General features: G+C 49.2%; 1 protein-coding gene across 6 annotated transcripts in view; it reads left to right on the plus strand.

Annotated features, from left to right (window-relative positions):
- Nucleotides 1-13,476, plus strand: part of LOC123742397 (zinc finger CCHC domain-containing protein 7) — a 113,400-nt gene that overhangs the window by 4,009 nt on the left and 95,915 nt on the right. For 5 of the 6 annotated variants that reach the window (XR_006769523.1, XR_006769524.1, XR_006769525.1 and 2 more), the window contains exons 2-4: nucleotides 164-578; nucleotides 5,383-5,549; nucleotides 9,968-10,097. Coding sequence is in view for 2 of the 6 variants with exons in the window: in XM_045716354.1 (XP_045572310.1) it covers nucleotides 185-578; nucleotides 5,383-5,549; nucleotides 9,968-10,097 (691 nt within the window). In the remaining 4 variants the exon portion in view is untranslated. The remainder of the gene's footprint in view (nucleotides 1-163; nucleotides 579-5,382; nucleotides 5,550-9,967; nucleotides 10,098-13,476) is intronic. The other variant, XR_006769526.1, reaches the window with a different exon arrangement.

The raw sequence follows: 13,476 nt of genomic DNA on the forward strand, positions 1-13,476 counted from the left end.
CTGTCTCTCTCTGTCTCTCTCTCTGTCTCTCCTCTCTGTCTCTCTCTCTGTCTCTGTCTCTCCTCTCTGTCTCTGTCTCTCTCTCTCTGTCTCCTCTCTGTCTCCTCTCTCCTCTCTGTCTCCTCTCTGTCTCTCTCTCCTCTCTGTCTCTCTCTCTCTGCAGGGTGTTGTGAGCTCTGTGGTGATGTTTGCGGGCTACGTGGACAGGGCGGAGCTAGAGGATGAGCTGTACGGGGAGGAGTCAGAGGGGTCAGAGGTTGAAGACAGTGAACTAGAGTTCAGACTCTACAGCCAGCTTCACTACTCCTCTAACCCTGGAGAGAAGGAGGAGGAGGAGGAAGACAGGCGCCTCTCCTCCAGCCACGGAGAGAAGGAGGAGGAAGAGGAGGAAGACAGGCGCCTCTCCTCCAGCCACGGAGAGAACCCTGGAGAGGAGGAGGAGGAAGATGGGCGCAAGGCCAAACGAAAGCAGCCGTCCAAGTCACGTGATCATGGTAACAGAGATCTACGGCAACACCTGGTGGGGCACACAGAGCAGAAAAAACTACAAGTCAAACCCAACAGGAAACAGCAGAGAGGTGTGTGTGTGTGTGTGTGTGTGTGTGTGTGTGTGTGTGTGTGTGTGTGTGTGTGTGTGTGTGTGTGTGTGTGTGTGTGTGTGTGTGTGTGTGTGTGTGTGTGTGTGTGTGTGTTTATACAGGGCTTTATCCAAAGGTGCGTGAATGTCCACTCACTGTCTGCGTCTGTACAGCTAGCTACCTTGTAGTTAGCTAGCCAGCTAGCTCGGCTAATTGAGTCTGTGTGACTTCCTGTTTCCTACAGTAACACAGAACACCACCTCCATTCAGATGGTTAACTAGCAGTAACACAGAACACCACCTCCATTCAGATGGTTAACTAGCAGTAACACAGAACACCACCTCCATTCAGATGGTTAACTAGCAGTAACACAGAACACCACCTCCATTCAGATGGTTAACTAGCAGTAACACAGAACACCACCTCCATTCAGATGGTTAACTAGCAGTAACACAGAACACCACCTCCATTCAGATGGTTAACTAGCAGTAACACAGAACGCCACCTCCATTCAGATGGTTAACTAGCAGTAACACAGAACGCCACCTCCATTCAGATGGTTAACTAGCAGTAACACAGAACGCCACCTCCATTCAGATGGTTAACTAGCAGTAACACAGAACACCACCTCCATTCAGATGGTTAACTAGCAGTAACACAGAACACCACCTCCATTCAGATGGTTAACTAGCAGTAACACAGAACACCACCTCCATTCAGACGGTTAACTAGCAGTAACACAGAACACCACCTCCATTCAGACGGTTAACTAGCAGTAACACAGAACACCACCTCCATTCAGACGGTTAACTAGCAGTAACACAGAACACCACCTCCATTCAGACGGTTAACTAGCAGTAACACAGAACACCACCTCCATTCAGATGGTTAACTAGCAGTAACACAGAACACCACCTCCATTCAGACGGTTAACTAGCAGTAACACAGAACACCACCTCCATTCAGATGGTTAACTAGCAGTAACACAGAACACCACCTCCATTCAGATGGTTAACTAGCAGTAACACAGAACACCACCTCCATTCAGATGGTTAACTAGCAGTAACACAGAACGCCACCTCCATTCAGATGGTTAACTAGCAGTAACACAGAACACCACCTCCATTCAGATGGTTAACTAGCAGTAACACAGAACACCACCTCCATTCAGATGGTTAACTAGCAGTAACACAGAACACCACCTCCATTCAGATGGTTAACTAGCAGTAACACAGAACACCACCTCCATTCAGATGGTTAACTAGCAGTAACACAGAACACCACCTCCATTCAGATGGTTAACTAGCAGTAACACAGAACGCCACCTCCATTCAGATGGTTAACTAGCAGTAACACAGAACGCCACCTCCATTCAGATGGTTAACTAGCAGTAACACAGAACGCCACCTCCATTCAGATGGTTAACTAGCAGTAACACAGAACACCACCTCCATTCAGATGGTTAACTAGCAGTAACACAGAACACCACCTCCATTCAGATGGTTAACTAGCAGTAACACAGAACGCCACCTCCATTCAGATGGTTAACTAGCAGTAACACAGAACACCACCTCCATTCAGATGGTTAACTAGCAGTAACACAGAACGCCACCTCCATTCAGATGGTTAACTAGCAGTAACACAGAACGCCACCTCCATTCAGATGGTTAACTAGCAGTAACACAGAACGCCACCTCCATTCAGATGGTTAACTAGCAGTAACACAGAACGCCACCTCCATTCAGATGGTTAACTAGCAGTAACACAGAACACCACCTCCATTCAGATGGTTAACTAGCAGTAACACAGAACACCACCTCCATTCAGATGGTTAACTAGCAGTAACACAGAACGCCACCTCCATTCAGATGGTTAACTAGCAGTAACACAGAACGCCACCTCCATTCAGATGGTTAACTAGCACTAACACAGAACGCCGCCTCCATTCAGATGGTTAACTAGCAGTAACACAGAACACCACCTCCATTCAGATGGTTAACTAGCAGTAACACAGAACACCACCTCCATTCAGATGGTTAACTAGCAGTAACACAGAACACCACCTCCATTCAGATGGTTAACTAGCAGTAACACAGAACACCACCTCCATTCAGATGGTTAACTAGCAGTAACACAGAACACCACCTCCATTCAGATGGTTAACTAGCAGTAACACAGAACACCACCTCCATTCAGATGGTTAACTAGCAGTAACACAGAACACCACCTCCATTCAGATGGTTAACTAGCAGTAACACAGAACACCACCTCCATTCAGATGGTTAACTAGCAGTAACACAGAACACCACCTCCATTCAGATGGTTAACTAGCAGTAACACAGAACACCACCTCCATTCAGATGGTTAACTAGCAGTAACACAGAACACCGCCTCCATTCAGATGGTTAACTAGCAGTAACACAGAACACCGCCTCCATTCAGATGGTTAACTAGCAGTAACACAGAACACCACCTCCATTCAGATGGTTAACTAGCAGTAACACAGAACACCACCTCCATTCAGATGGTTAACTAGCAGTAACACAGAACACCACCTCCATTCAGATGGTTAACTAGCAGTAACACAGAACACCACCTCCATTCAGATGGTTAACTAGCAGTAACACAGAACACCACCTCCATTCAGATGGTTAACTAGCAGTAACACAGAACACCACCTCCATTCAGATGGTTAACTAGCAGTAACACAGAACACCACCTCCATTCAGATGGTTAACTAGCAGTAACACAGAACACCACCTCCATTCAGATGGTTAACTAGCAGTAACACAGAACACCACCTCCATTCAGATGGTTAACTAGCAGTAACACAGAACACCACCTCCATTCAGATGGTTAACTAGCAGTAACACAGAACACCACCTCCATTCAGATGGTTAACTAGCAGTAACACAGAACACCACCTCCATTCAGATGGTTAACTAGCAGTAACACAGAACACCACCTCCATTCAGACGGTTAACTAGCAGTAACACAGAACACCACCTCCATTCAGACGGTTAACTAGCAGTAACACAGAACACCACCTCCATTCAGATGGTTAACTAGCAGTAACACAGAACACCACCTCCATTCAGATGGTTAACTAGCAGTAACACAGAACACCACCTCCATTCAGATGGTTAACTAGCAGCCTAACTACCCGTTGGCTCTGGTTCGTTGTACTATATACTTCTCATTTAACTTCTAGTTCCGTCATTCTAGTTCCGTTATTCTAGTTCCGTTATTCTAGTTCCATTATTCTAGTTCCGTCATTCTAGTTCCATTATTCTAGTTCCGTCATTCTAGTTCCGTCATTCTAGTTCCGTCATTCTAGTCCCGTCATTCTAGTTCCGTTATTCTAGTTCCGTTATTCTAGTTCCGTTATTCTAGTTCCGTTATTCTAGTTCCGTTATTCTAGTCCCGTCATTCTAGTCCCGTCATTCTAGTCCCGTTATACTAGTTCCGTCATTCTAGTCCCGTCATTCTAGTCCCGTCATTTTAGTTCCGTCATTCTAGTCCCGTCATTCTAGTTCCATTATTCTAGTCCCGTCATTCTAGTCCCGTCATTCTAGTCCCGTCATTTTAGTTCCGTCATTCTAGTTCCGTCATTCTAGTCCCGTTATTCTAGTCCCGTTATTCTAGTCCCGTTATTCTAGTTCCGTTATTCTAGTCCCGTCATTCTAGTTCCATTATTCTAGTTCCGTCATTCTAGTTCCATTATTCTAGTTCCGTTATTCTAGTTCCATTATTCTAGTTCCATTATTCTAGTTCCATTATTCTAGTTCCATTATTCTAGTTCCGTCATTCTAGTTCCATTATTCTAGTTCCGTTATTCTAGTTCCATTATTCTAGTTCCGTCATTCTAGTTCCATTATTCTAGTTCCGTTATTCTAGTTCCATTATTCTAGTCCCGTCATTCTAGTTCCATTATTCTAGTTCCGTCATTCTAGTTCCATCATACATATATATTTCTTCATTCATTCATTGTGGTTCACAGTGCTGACTGATTCTAGGTCCCTGAACGGTTCGGTAGAAATCCGTTTACCTCTATAGCCCTAATGATGATACATAACCATTATTTCAACGGGTATATCAGTTATTATTTTGGTGTCCATTTCCTTACGTTGCCCCATAACCCCCATAACTCTCCTCTATCATTCTGAAGGCGACCCCAGACGCTAAAACCCCCATAACTCTCCTCTATCATTCTGAAGGCGACCCCAAACAAAACCCCCATAACTCTCCTCTATCATTCTGAAGATGACCCCAGACTCCAAAACCCCCATAACTCTCCTCTATCATTCTGAAGGTGACCCCAAACCCCCATAACTCTCCTCTATCATTCTGAAGGTGACCCCAAACAAAACCCCCATAACTCTCCTCTATCATTCTGAAGGTGACCCCAAACCCCCATAACTCTCCTCTATCATTCTGTAGGTGACCCCAGACTCCAAAAACCCCCATAACTCTCCTCTATCATTCTGAAGGCGACCCCAAACCCCCATAACTCTCCTCTATCATTCCGAAGGTGACCCCAAACAAAACCCCCATAACTCTCCTCTTTCATTCCGAAGGCGACCCTAAACCCCCATAACTCTCCTCTATCATTCTGAAGGCGACCCCAAACAAAACCCCCATAACTCTCCTCTATCATTCTGAAGGTGACCCCAGACTCCAAAACCCCCATAACTCTCCTCTTTCATTCCGAAGGCGACCCCAAACCCCCATAACTCTCCTCTATCATTCTGAAGGTGACCCCAGACTCCAAAACCCCCATAACTCTCCTCTTTCATTCCGAAGGCGACCCCAGACTCCAAAGGTCGTTCCAGGAGGTGATAGTCATCGACTCGAGTCAAGACGACGTCATCACGGTGTCAGACAACACGGAGGAAGATGACGGGGTGTGTAGCGCGAAAGGTCAGAGGTTAAAGAAAGGATCCCTGCAGGCCTCGACCCCGGCACCACAGGTACAGAGACAGTGTGTGTGTGTCTTCGGCTTGTTCCCAGTGGCCACGTTACGTTGTGCCAAACATTTCGTAGTGATTCCCTCTGGTACGGTATTGATCTCTAGAAACACCAAACCCCTTCTAGAATCAGCTCTGAAAAACATCTGATGTGATTGGTCAAAAGAGCAATTAGTGTGGGAAATATCAGATTTGGACTGCCTGTGTAAATCAAATTTATTTATAAAGCCCTTCTTACATCAGCTGATATATCAAAGTGCTGTACAGAAACCCAGCCTAAAACCCCAAACAGCAAGCAATGCAGGTGTAGAAGCACGGTGGCTAGGAAAAACTCCCTAGAAAGGCCAGGAACCTAGGAAGAAACCTAGAGAGGAACCAGGCTCTGAGGGGTGGAGATTAGAAACCTAGAGAGGAACCAGGCTCTGAGGGGTGGAGATTAGAAACCTAGAGAGGAACCAGGCTATGAGGGGTGGACCAGTCCTCTTCTGGCTGTGCTGGGTGGAGATTAGAAACCTAGAGAGGAACCAGGCTCTGAGGGGTGGGCCAGTCCTCTTCTGGCTGTGCTGGGTGGAGATTAGAAACCTAGAGAGGAACCAGGCTCTGAGAGGTGGACCAGTCCTCTTCTGGCTGTGCTGGGTGGAGATTAGAAACCTAGAGAGGAACCAGGCTCTGAGGGGTGGAGATTAGAAACCTAGAGAAGAACCAGGCTATGAGGGGTGGAGATTAGAAACCTAGAGAGGAACCAGGCTATGAGGGGTGGAGATTAGAAACCTAGAGAGGAACCAGGCTATGAGGGGTGGACCAGTCCTCTTCTGGCTGTGCCGGGTGGAGATTAGAAACCTAGAGAGGAACCAGGCTATGAGGGGTGGACCAGTTCTCTTCTGGCTGTGCCGGGTGGAGATTATAACAGAACATGGTCAAGATGTTCAAATGTTCATAAATGACCAGCAGGGTCAAATAATAATAATCACAGTGGTTGTCGAGGGTGCAACAGGTCAGCACCTCAAGAGTAAGTGTCAGTTGGCTTTTTCATAGCCGATCTTTGAGAGTATCTCTACCGCTCCTGCTGTCTCTAGAGAGTTGAAAACAGCAGGTCTGGGACAGGTAGCACGTCCGGTGAACAGGTCAGGGTTCCATAGCCGCAGGCAGAACAGTTGAAACTGGAGCAGCAGCACGGCCAGGTGGACTGGGGACAGCAAGGAGTCATCATGTCAGGTAGTCCTGAGGCATGGTCCTAGGGCTCAGGTCCTCCGAGAGAGAGAGAGAGAGAGAGAGAGAGAGAGAGAGAAAGAAAGCGCTGTTGGCTGGTCGTCATTGACCTTGCGTAGGCTTCAACACTGGTATACACTGATTTATAAGGCCATATTGGGTAAAATGCCATTTTATCTCTGTTCTTTTTTTTTTAATCAGGTCAGGAAATAAGAATCAATTACGGTCCCATTCTGATTTGCTTCTAACAGTTACCAAAAATTAGACCAGGTCACGGTAGAAATAGTTTTAGTTACTCATCTCCGTGGTCCTGGAATTCTCTCCTGAACATTTTAAAATGTGACGATCTAGTTTCGTTGGCGGAGTTTAAACACTTGATCGATGTGTATATATATTATAGAAGAGTGTAATCGTTTTTAGGCCAGCTGTTTTTAGTCAAGATGTTTGTGTTTTTTAAATGTAGTATGTTTTTGTTGTACTGTATGTGTGTTTATAGTTTTGTTTTAATGTTGTGTGAGTGTAATGTAAGTTGTTTTGTCTGAAACGTTGTTCCCCTTGCTGCTATTGGACCAGGTCTCTCTTGGAAAAGAGATATTTATCTCAATGAGAATAAACCTGTATAAATAAAGGTAAATAAAAAAGAGAGAGAATTAGAGAGAGCATATTTAAATTCACACAGGACACCGGATAAGACAGGAGAAATACTCCAGATGTAACAGACTGACCCTAGCCCCTCGACACATAAACTACTGCAGCATAAATACTGGAGGCTGAGACAGGAGGGGTTGGGAGACACTGTGGCCCATCGGACGATACCCCCGGACAGGGCCAAACAGGCAGGATATAACCCCACCCACTTTGCCAAAGCACAGCCCCCACACCACTAGAGGGATATCTTCAACCACCAACTTACCATCCTGAGACAAGGCCGAGTATAGCCCCCACACCACTAGAGGGATATCTTCAACCACCAACTTACCATCCTGAGACGAGGCCGGCTATAGCCCCCACACCACTAGAGGGATATCTTCAACCACCAACTTACCATCCTGAGACGAGGCCGGCTATAGCCCCCACACCACTAGAGGGATATCTTCAACCACCAACTTACCATCCTGAGACGAGGCCGAGTATAGCCCCCACACCACTAGAGGGATACCTTCAACCACCAACTTACCATCCTGAGACGAGGCCGGCTATAGCCCCCACACCACTAGAGGGATATCTTCAACCACCAACTTACCATCCTGAGACGAGGCCGAGTATAGCCCCCACACCACTAGAGGGATATCTTCAACCACCAACTTACCATCCTGAGACGAGGCCGGCTATAGCCCCCACACCACTAGAGGGATATCTTCAACCACCAACTTACCATCCTGAGACGAGGCCGGCTATAGCCCCCCACACCACTAGAGGGATATCTTCAACCACCAACTTACCATCCTGAGACGAGGCCGTGTATAGCCCCCACACCACTAGAGGGATATCTTCAACCACCAACTTACCATCCTGAGACGAGGCCGGCTATAGCCCCCACACCACTAGAGGGATATCTTCAACCACCAACTTACCATCCTGAGACGAGGCCGGCTATAGCCCCCACACCACTAGAGGGATATCTTCAACCACCAACTTACCATCCTGAGACGAGGCCGGCTATAGCCCCCACACCACTAGAGGGATATCTTCAACCACCAACTTACCATCCTGAGACGAGGCCGGCTATAGCCCCCCACACCACTAGAGGGATATCTTCAACCACCAACTTACCATCCTGAGACGAGGACGGCTATAGCCCCCACACCACTAGAGGGATATCTTCAACCACCAACTTACCATCCTGAGACGAGGCCGGCTATAGCCCCCACACCACTAGAGGGATGTCTTCAACCACCAACTTACCATCCTGAGACGAGGCCGAGTATAGCCCCCACACCACTAGAGGGATATCTTCAACCACCAACTTACCATCCTGAGACGAGGCCGGCTATAGCCCCCACACCACTAGAGGGATATCTTCAACCACCAACTTACCATCCTGAGACGAGGACGGCTATAGCCCCCACACCACTAGAGGGATATCTTCAACCACCAACTTACCATCCTGAGACGAGGCCGAGTATAGCCCCCACACCACTAGAGGGATATCTTCAACCACCAACTTACCATCCTGAGACGAGGCCGGCTATAGCCCCCACACCACTAGAGGGATATCTTCAACCACCAACTTACCATCCTGAGACGAGGCCGGCTATAGCCCCCACACCACTAGAGGGATATCTTCAACCACCAACTTACCATCCTGAGACGAGGCCGGCTATAGCCCCCACACCACTAGAGGGATATCTTCAACCACCAACTTACCATCCTGAGACGAGGCCGGCTATAGCCCCCACACCACTAGAGGGATATCTTCAACCACCAACTTACCATCCTGAGACGAGGCCGGCTATAGCCCCCACACCACTAGAGGGATATCTTCAACCACCAACTTACCATCCTGAGACGAGGCCGGTATAGCCCCCACACCACTAGAGGGATATCTTCAACCACCAACTTACCATCCTGAGACGAGGCCGGCTATAGCCCCCACACCACTAGAGGGATATCTTCAACCACCAACTTACCATCCTGAGACGAGGACGGCTATAGCCCCCACACCACTAGAGGGATATCTTCAACCACCAACTTACCATCCTGAGACGAGGCCGAGTATAGCCCCCACACCACTAGAGGGATATCTTCAACCACCAACTTACCATCCTGAGACGAGGCCGAGTATAGCCCCCACACCACTAGAGGGATATCTTCAACCACCAACTTACCATCCTGAGACGAGGCCGAGTATAGCCCCCACACCACTAGAGGGATATCTTCAACCACCAACTTACCATCCTGAGACGAGGCCGGCTATAGCCCCCACACCACTAGAGGGATATCTTCAACCACCAACTTACCATCCTGAGACGAGGCCGGCTATAGCCCCCACACCACTAGAGGGATATCTTCAACCACCAACTTACCATCCTGAGACGAGGCCGAGTAAAGCCCACAAAGAAGGCAGCCTCGGTGTCAGTACTCCAGACCCAGATGGAGCACGGTCCAGAACCAACTCCACGCTGGTTCTGATTAACTGGCCGTTAGTGCTGCGTCATTAACAGTCATCAATGAATAATACCATTTATTATGTTGTTGACCCCACCCCCTAGAGAAAATCCGCCCCAAAGAGGAGGAGCTCCAGTGTGGACTCTGACAGTCTGGAGAGCTGGATGATTCTAGGCAGCGGGAAACAAGATGGAGACCAGAGCATCATACTGAACCTGGAGGGAGACCTTAAAGGTAGGGAGGGAGGGAGGGAGGGAGGGAGGGAGGGAGGGAGGGAGAAGAAGGAGACATTAAAGGGAGGGAGGGAGAGGGAGGGAGGGAGGGAGAAGGAGACATTGGAGAGAGGGAGAAGGAGGGAGGGAGGGAGAAGGAGACATTGGAGGGAGGGAGGGAGGGAGAAGGAGACATTGGAGGGAGGGAGGGAGAAGGAGACATTGGAGGGAGGGAGGGAGAAGGAGACATTGGAGGGAGGGAGGAGAAGGAGACATTGGAGGGAGGGAGGGAGGGAGGGAGAAGGAGACATGGGAGGGAGGGAGGAGGTGGTAAATGGAGGGAGTAGTGTTGTGTTGGTCCAGAACATCCCATCTACCCGTTAGTGTTGTGTTGGTCCAGAGCATCCCATCTACCTGTTAGTGTTGTGTTGACATGCATGTGAGTGTGTGGAGAACTGGATTCTAATCAGCATGTGTATACACACACACACACACACACACACACACACACACACACACACACACTGCTTGTAACGCTAATGCCATAAACTAACAACAGATACACAACCAGGGAGAGGAGAGGGGGGAGAGAGGGAAGGCATAGGGGAGAGAGAGGGGAGGGAGAGAAAATGGTCTCTGCAAATCTCTTCAGATCTACACATTAGCTAACCTGCAACTTCAGCAACCTCTCTCTCTCTCTCCCCCCTCTCTCTCCCCCTCTATCTCTCATTCTCTGTCTCTCCCCTCTCTCTCCCCCCCTCTCTCTCTAATTCTGACTCTCTCCTCTCTCTCTCATTATCTCTCCCTCTCTCCCCTCTCTCTCTCTGTATCTCTCCCCTCTCTCTCTGTATCTCTCCCCTCTCCCATTCTCTCTCTCTTTCTCTTGTTCTCACTCTGTTACTCCCTCATTTGAATTTCCCTGAGCTGAGGTTTCTGCAAGAGTGCTCACACACACACACACACACACACACACACACACACACACACACACACACACACACACACACACACACACACACACACACACACACACACACAGACCAGGGGAAGGGAGAGGTTCTGGTATGGGGCTCTATGTTTGGCCTGATCTTACCCCCCTCCCCCTGTGATCTCTGGAGCTTGACCTCATGTCTGCACACGGGGGGTCACGAGGGGGGAGGGAGGAGGGAGGGAGGAGGGAGGGGAGGGAGGGGGGAAAGGCCACAGGAAAGGGGGGTCTGAATCTAGACAGGCTAGCCAGAGGAAAGGGGGTCTGAATCTAGACAGGCTAGCCAGAGGAAAGGGGGGGTCTGAATATAGACAGGCTAGCCAGAGGAAAGGGGGGGTCTGAATATAAACAGGCTAGCCAGAGGAAAGGGGGGGGTCTGAATATAGACAGGCTAGCCAGAGGAAAGGGGGGTCTGAATATAGACAGGCTAGCCAGAGGAAAGGGGGTCTGAATCTAGACAGGCTAGCCAGAGGAAAGGGGGGGTCTGAATCTAGACAGGCTAGCCAGAGGAAAGGGGGGGTCTGAATATAGACAGGCTAGCCAGAGGAAAGGGGGGTCTGAATATAGACAGGCTAGCCAGAGGAAAGGGGGGTCTGAATATAAACAGGCTAGCCAGAGGAAAGGGGGGGTCTGAATATAAACAGGCTAGCCAGAGGAAAGGGGGTCTGATTATAGACAGGCTAGCCAGAGGAAAGGGGGGTCTGAATCTAGACAGGCTAGCCAGAGGAAAGGGGGGGTCTGAATATAGACAGGCTAGCCAGAGGAAAGGGGGTCTGAATATAGACAGGCTAGCCAGAGGAAAGGGGGGTCTGAATATAAACAGGCTAGCCAGAGGAAAGGGGGGGTCTGAATATAAACAGGCTAGCCAGAGGAAAGGGGGGGGTCTGAATATAGACAGGCTAGCCAGAGGAAAGGGGGGTCTGAATATAAACAGGCTAGCCAGAGGAAAGGGGGGGTCTGAATCTAGACAGGCTAGCCAGAGGAAAGGGGGGTCTGATTATAGACAGGCTAGCCAGAGGAAAGGGGGGGGTCTGAATATAAACAGGCTAGCCAGAGGAAAGGGGGGGTCTGAATATAGACAGGCTAGCCAGAGGAAAGGGGGCGTCTGAATATAGACAGGCTAGCCAGAGGAAAGGGGGGTCTGAATATAAACAGGCTAGCCAGAGGAAAGGGGGGTCTGAATCTAGACAGGCTAGCCAGAGGAAAGGGGGGGGTCGGAATATAGACAGGCTAGCCAGAGGAAAGGGGGGTCTGAATCTAGACAGGCTAGCCAGAGGAAAGGGGGGGTCTGAATATAGACAGGCTAGCCAGAGGAAAGGGGGTCTGATTATAGACAGGCTAGCCAGAGGAAAGGGGGGTCTGAATATAAACAGGCTAGCCAGAGGAAAGGGGGGGTCTGAATATAGACAGGCTAGCCAGAGGAAAGGGGGATCTGAATATAAACAGGCTAGCCAGAGGAAAGGGGGGGTCTGAATCTAGACAGGCTAGCCAGAGGAAAGGGGGGTCTGATTATAGACAGGCTAGCCAGAGGAAAGGGGGATCTGAATATAAACAGGCTAGCCAGAGGAAAGGGGGTCTGAATATAGACAGGCTAGCCAGAGGAAAGGGGGTCTGAATATAGACAGGCTAGCCAGAGGAAAGGGGGGTCTGAATATAGACAGGCTAGCCAGAGGAAAGGGGGGGTCTGAATATAAACAGGCTAGCCAGAGGAAAGGGGGGTCTGAATCTAGACAGGCTAGCCAGAGGAAAGGGGGGGGTCTGAATATAGACAGGCTAGCCAGAGGAAAGGGGGGTCTGATTATAGACAGGCTAGCCAGAGGAAAGGGGGGTCTGAATATAAACAGGCTAGCCAGAGGAAAGGGGGGTCTGAATATAGACAGGCTAGCCAGAGGAAAGGGGGGTCTGAATATAGACAGGCTAGCCAGAGGAAAGGGGGGGTCTGAATATAAACAGGCTAGCCAGAGGAAAGGGGGGTCTGAATATAGACAGGCTAGCCAGAGGAAAGGGGGGGTCTGAATATAAACAGGCTAGCCAGAGGAAAGGGGGGGGCTGAATATAGACAGGCTAGCCAGAGGAAAGGGGGGGTCTGAATATAAACAGGCTAGCCAGAGGAAAGGGGGGGTCTGAATATAGACAGGCTAGCCAGAGGAAAGGGGGGGTCTGAATATAAACAGGCTAGCCAGAGGAAAGGGGGTCTGAATATAAACAGGCTAGCCAGAGGAAAGGGGGGGTCTGAATATAAACAGGCTAGCCAGAGGAAAGGGGGGATCTGAATATAAACAGGCTAGCCAGAGGAAAGAGGGGATCTGAATATAAACAGGCTAGCCAGAGGAAAGGGGGGGGTCTGAATATAGACAGGCTAGCCAGAGGAAAGGGGGGGTCTGAATATAAACAGGCTAGCCAGAGGAAAGGG

Source organism: Salmo salar, chromosome ssa04 (assembly GCF_905237065.1).
Source record: "Salmo salar chromosome ssa04, Ssal_v3.1, whole genome shotgun sequence".
Lineage (NCBI taxonomy): Eukaryota > Metazoa > Chordata > Actinopteri > Salmoniformes > Salmonidae > Salmo > Salmo salar.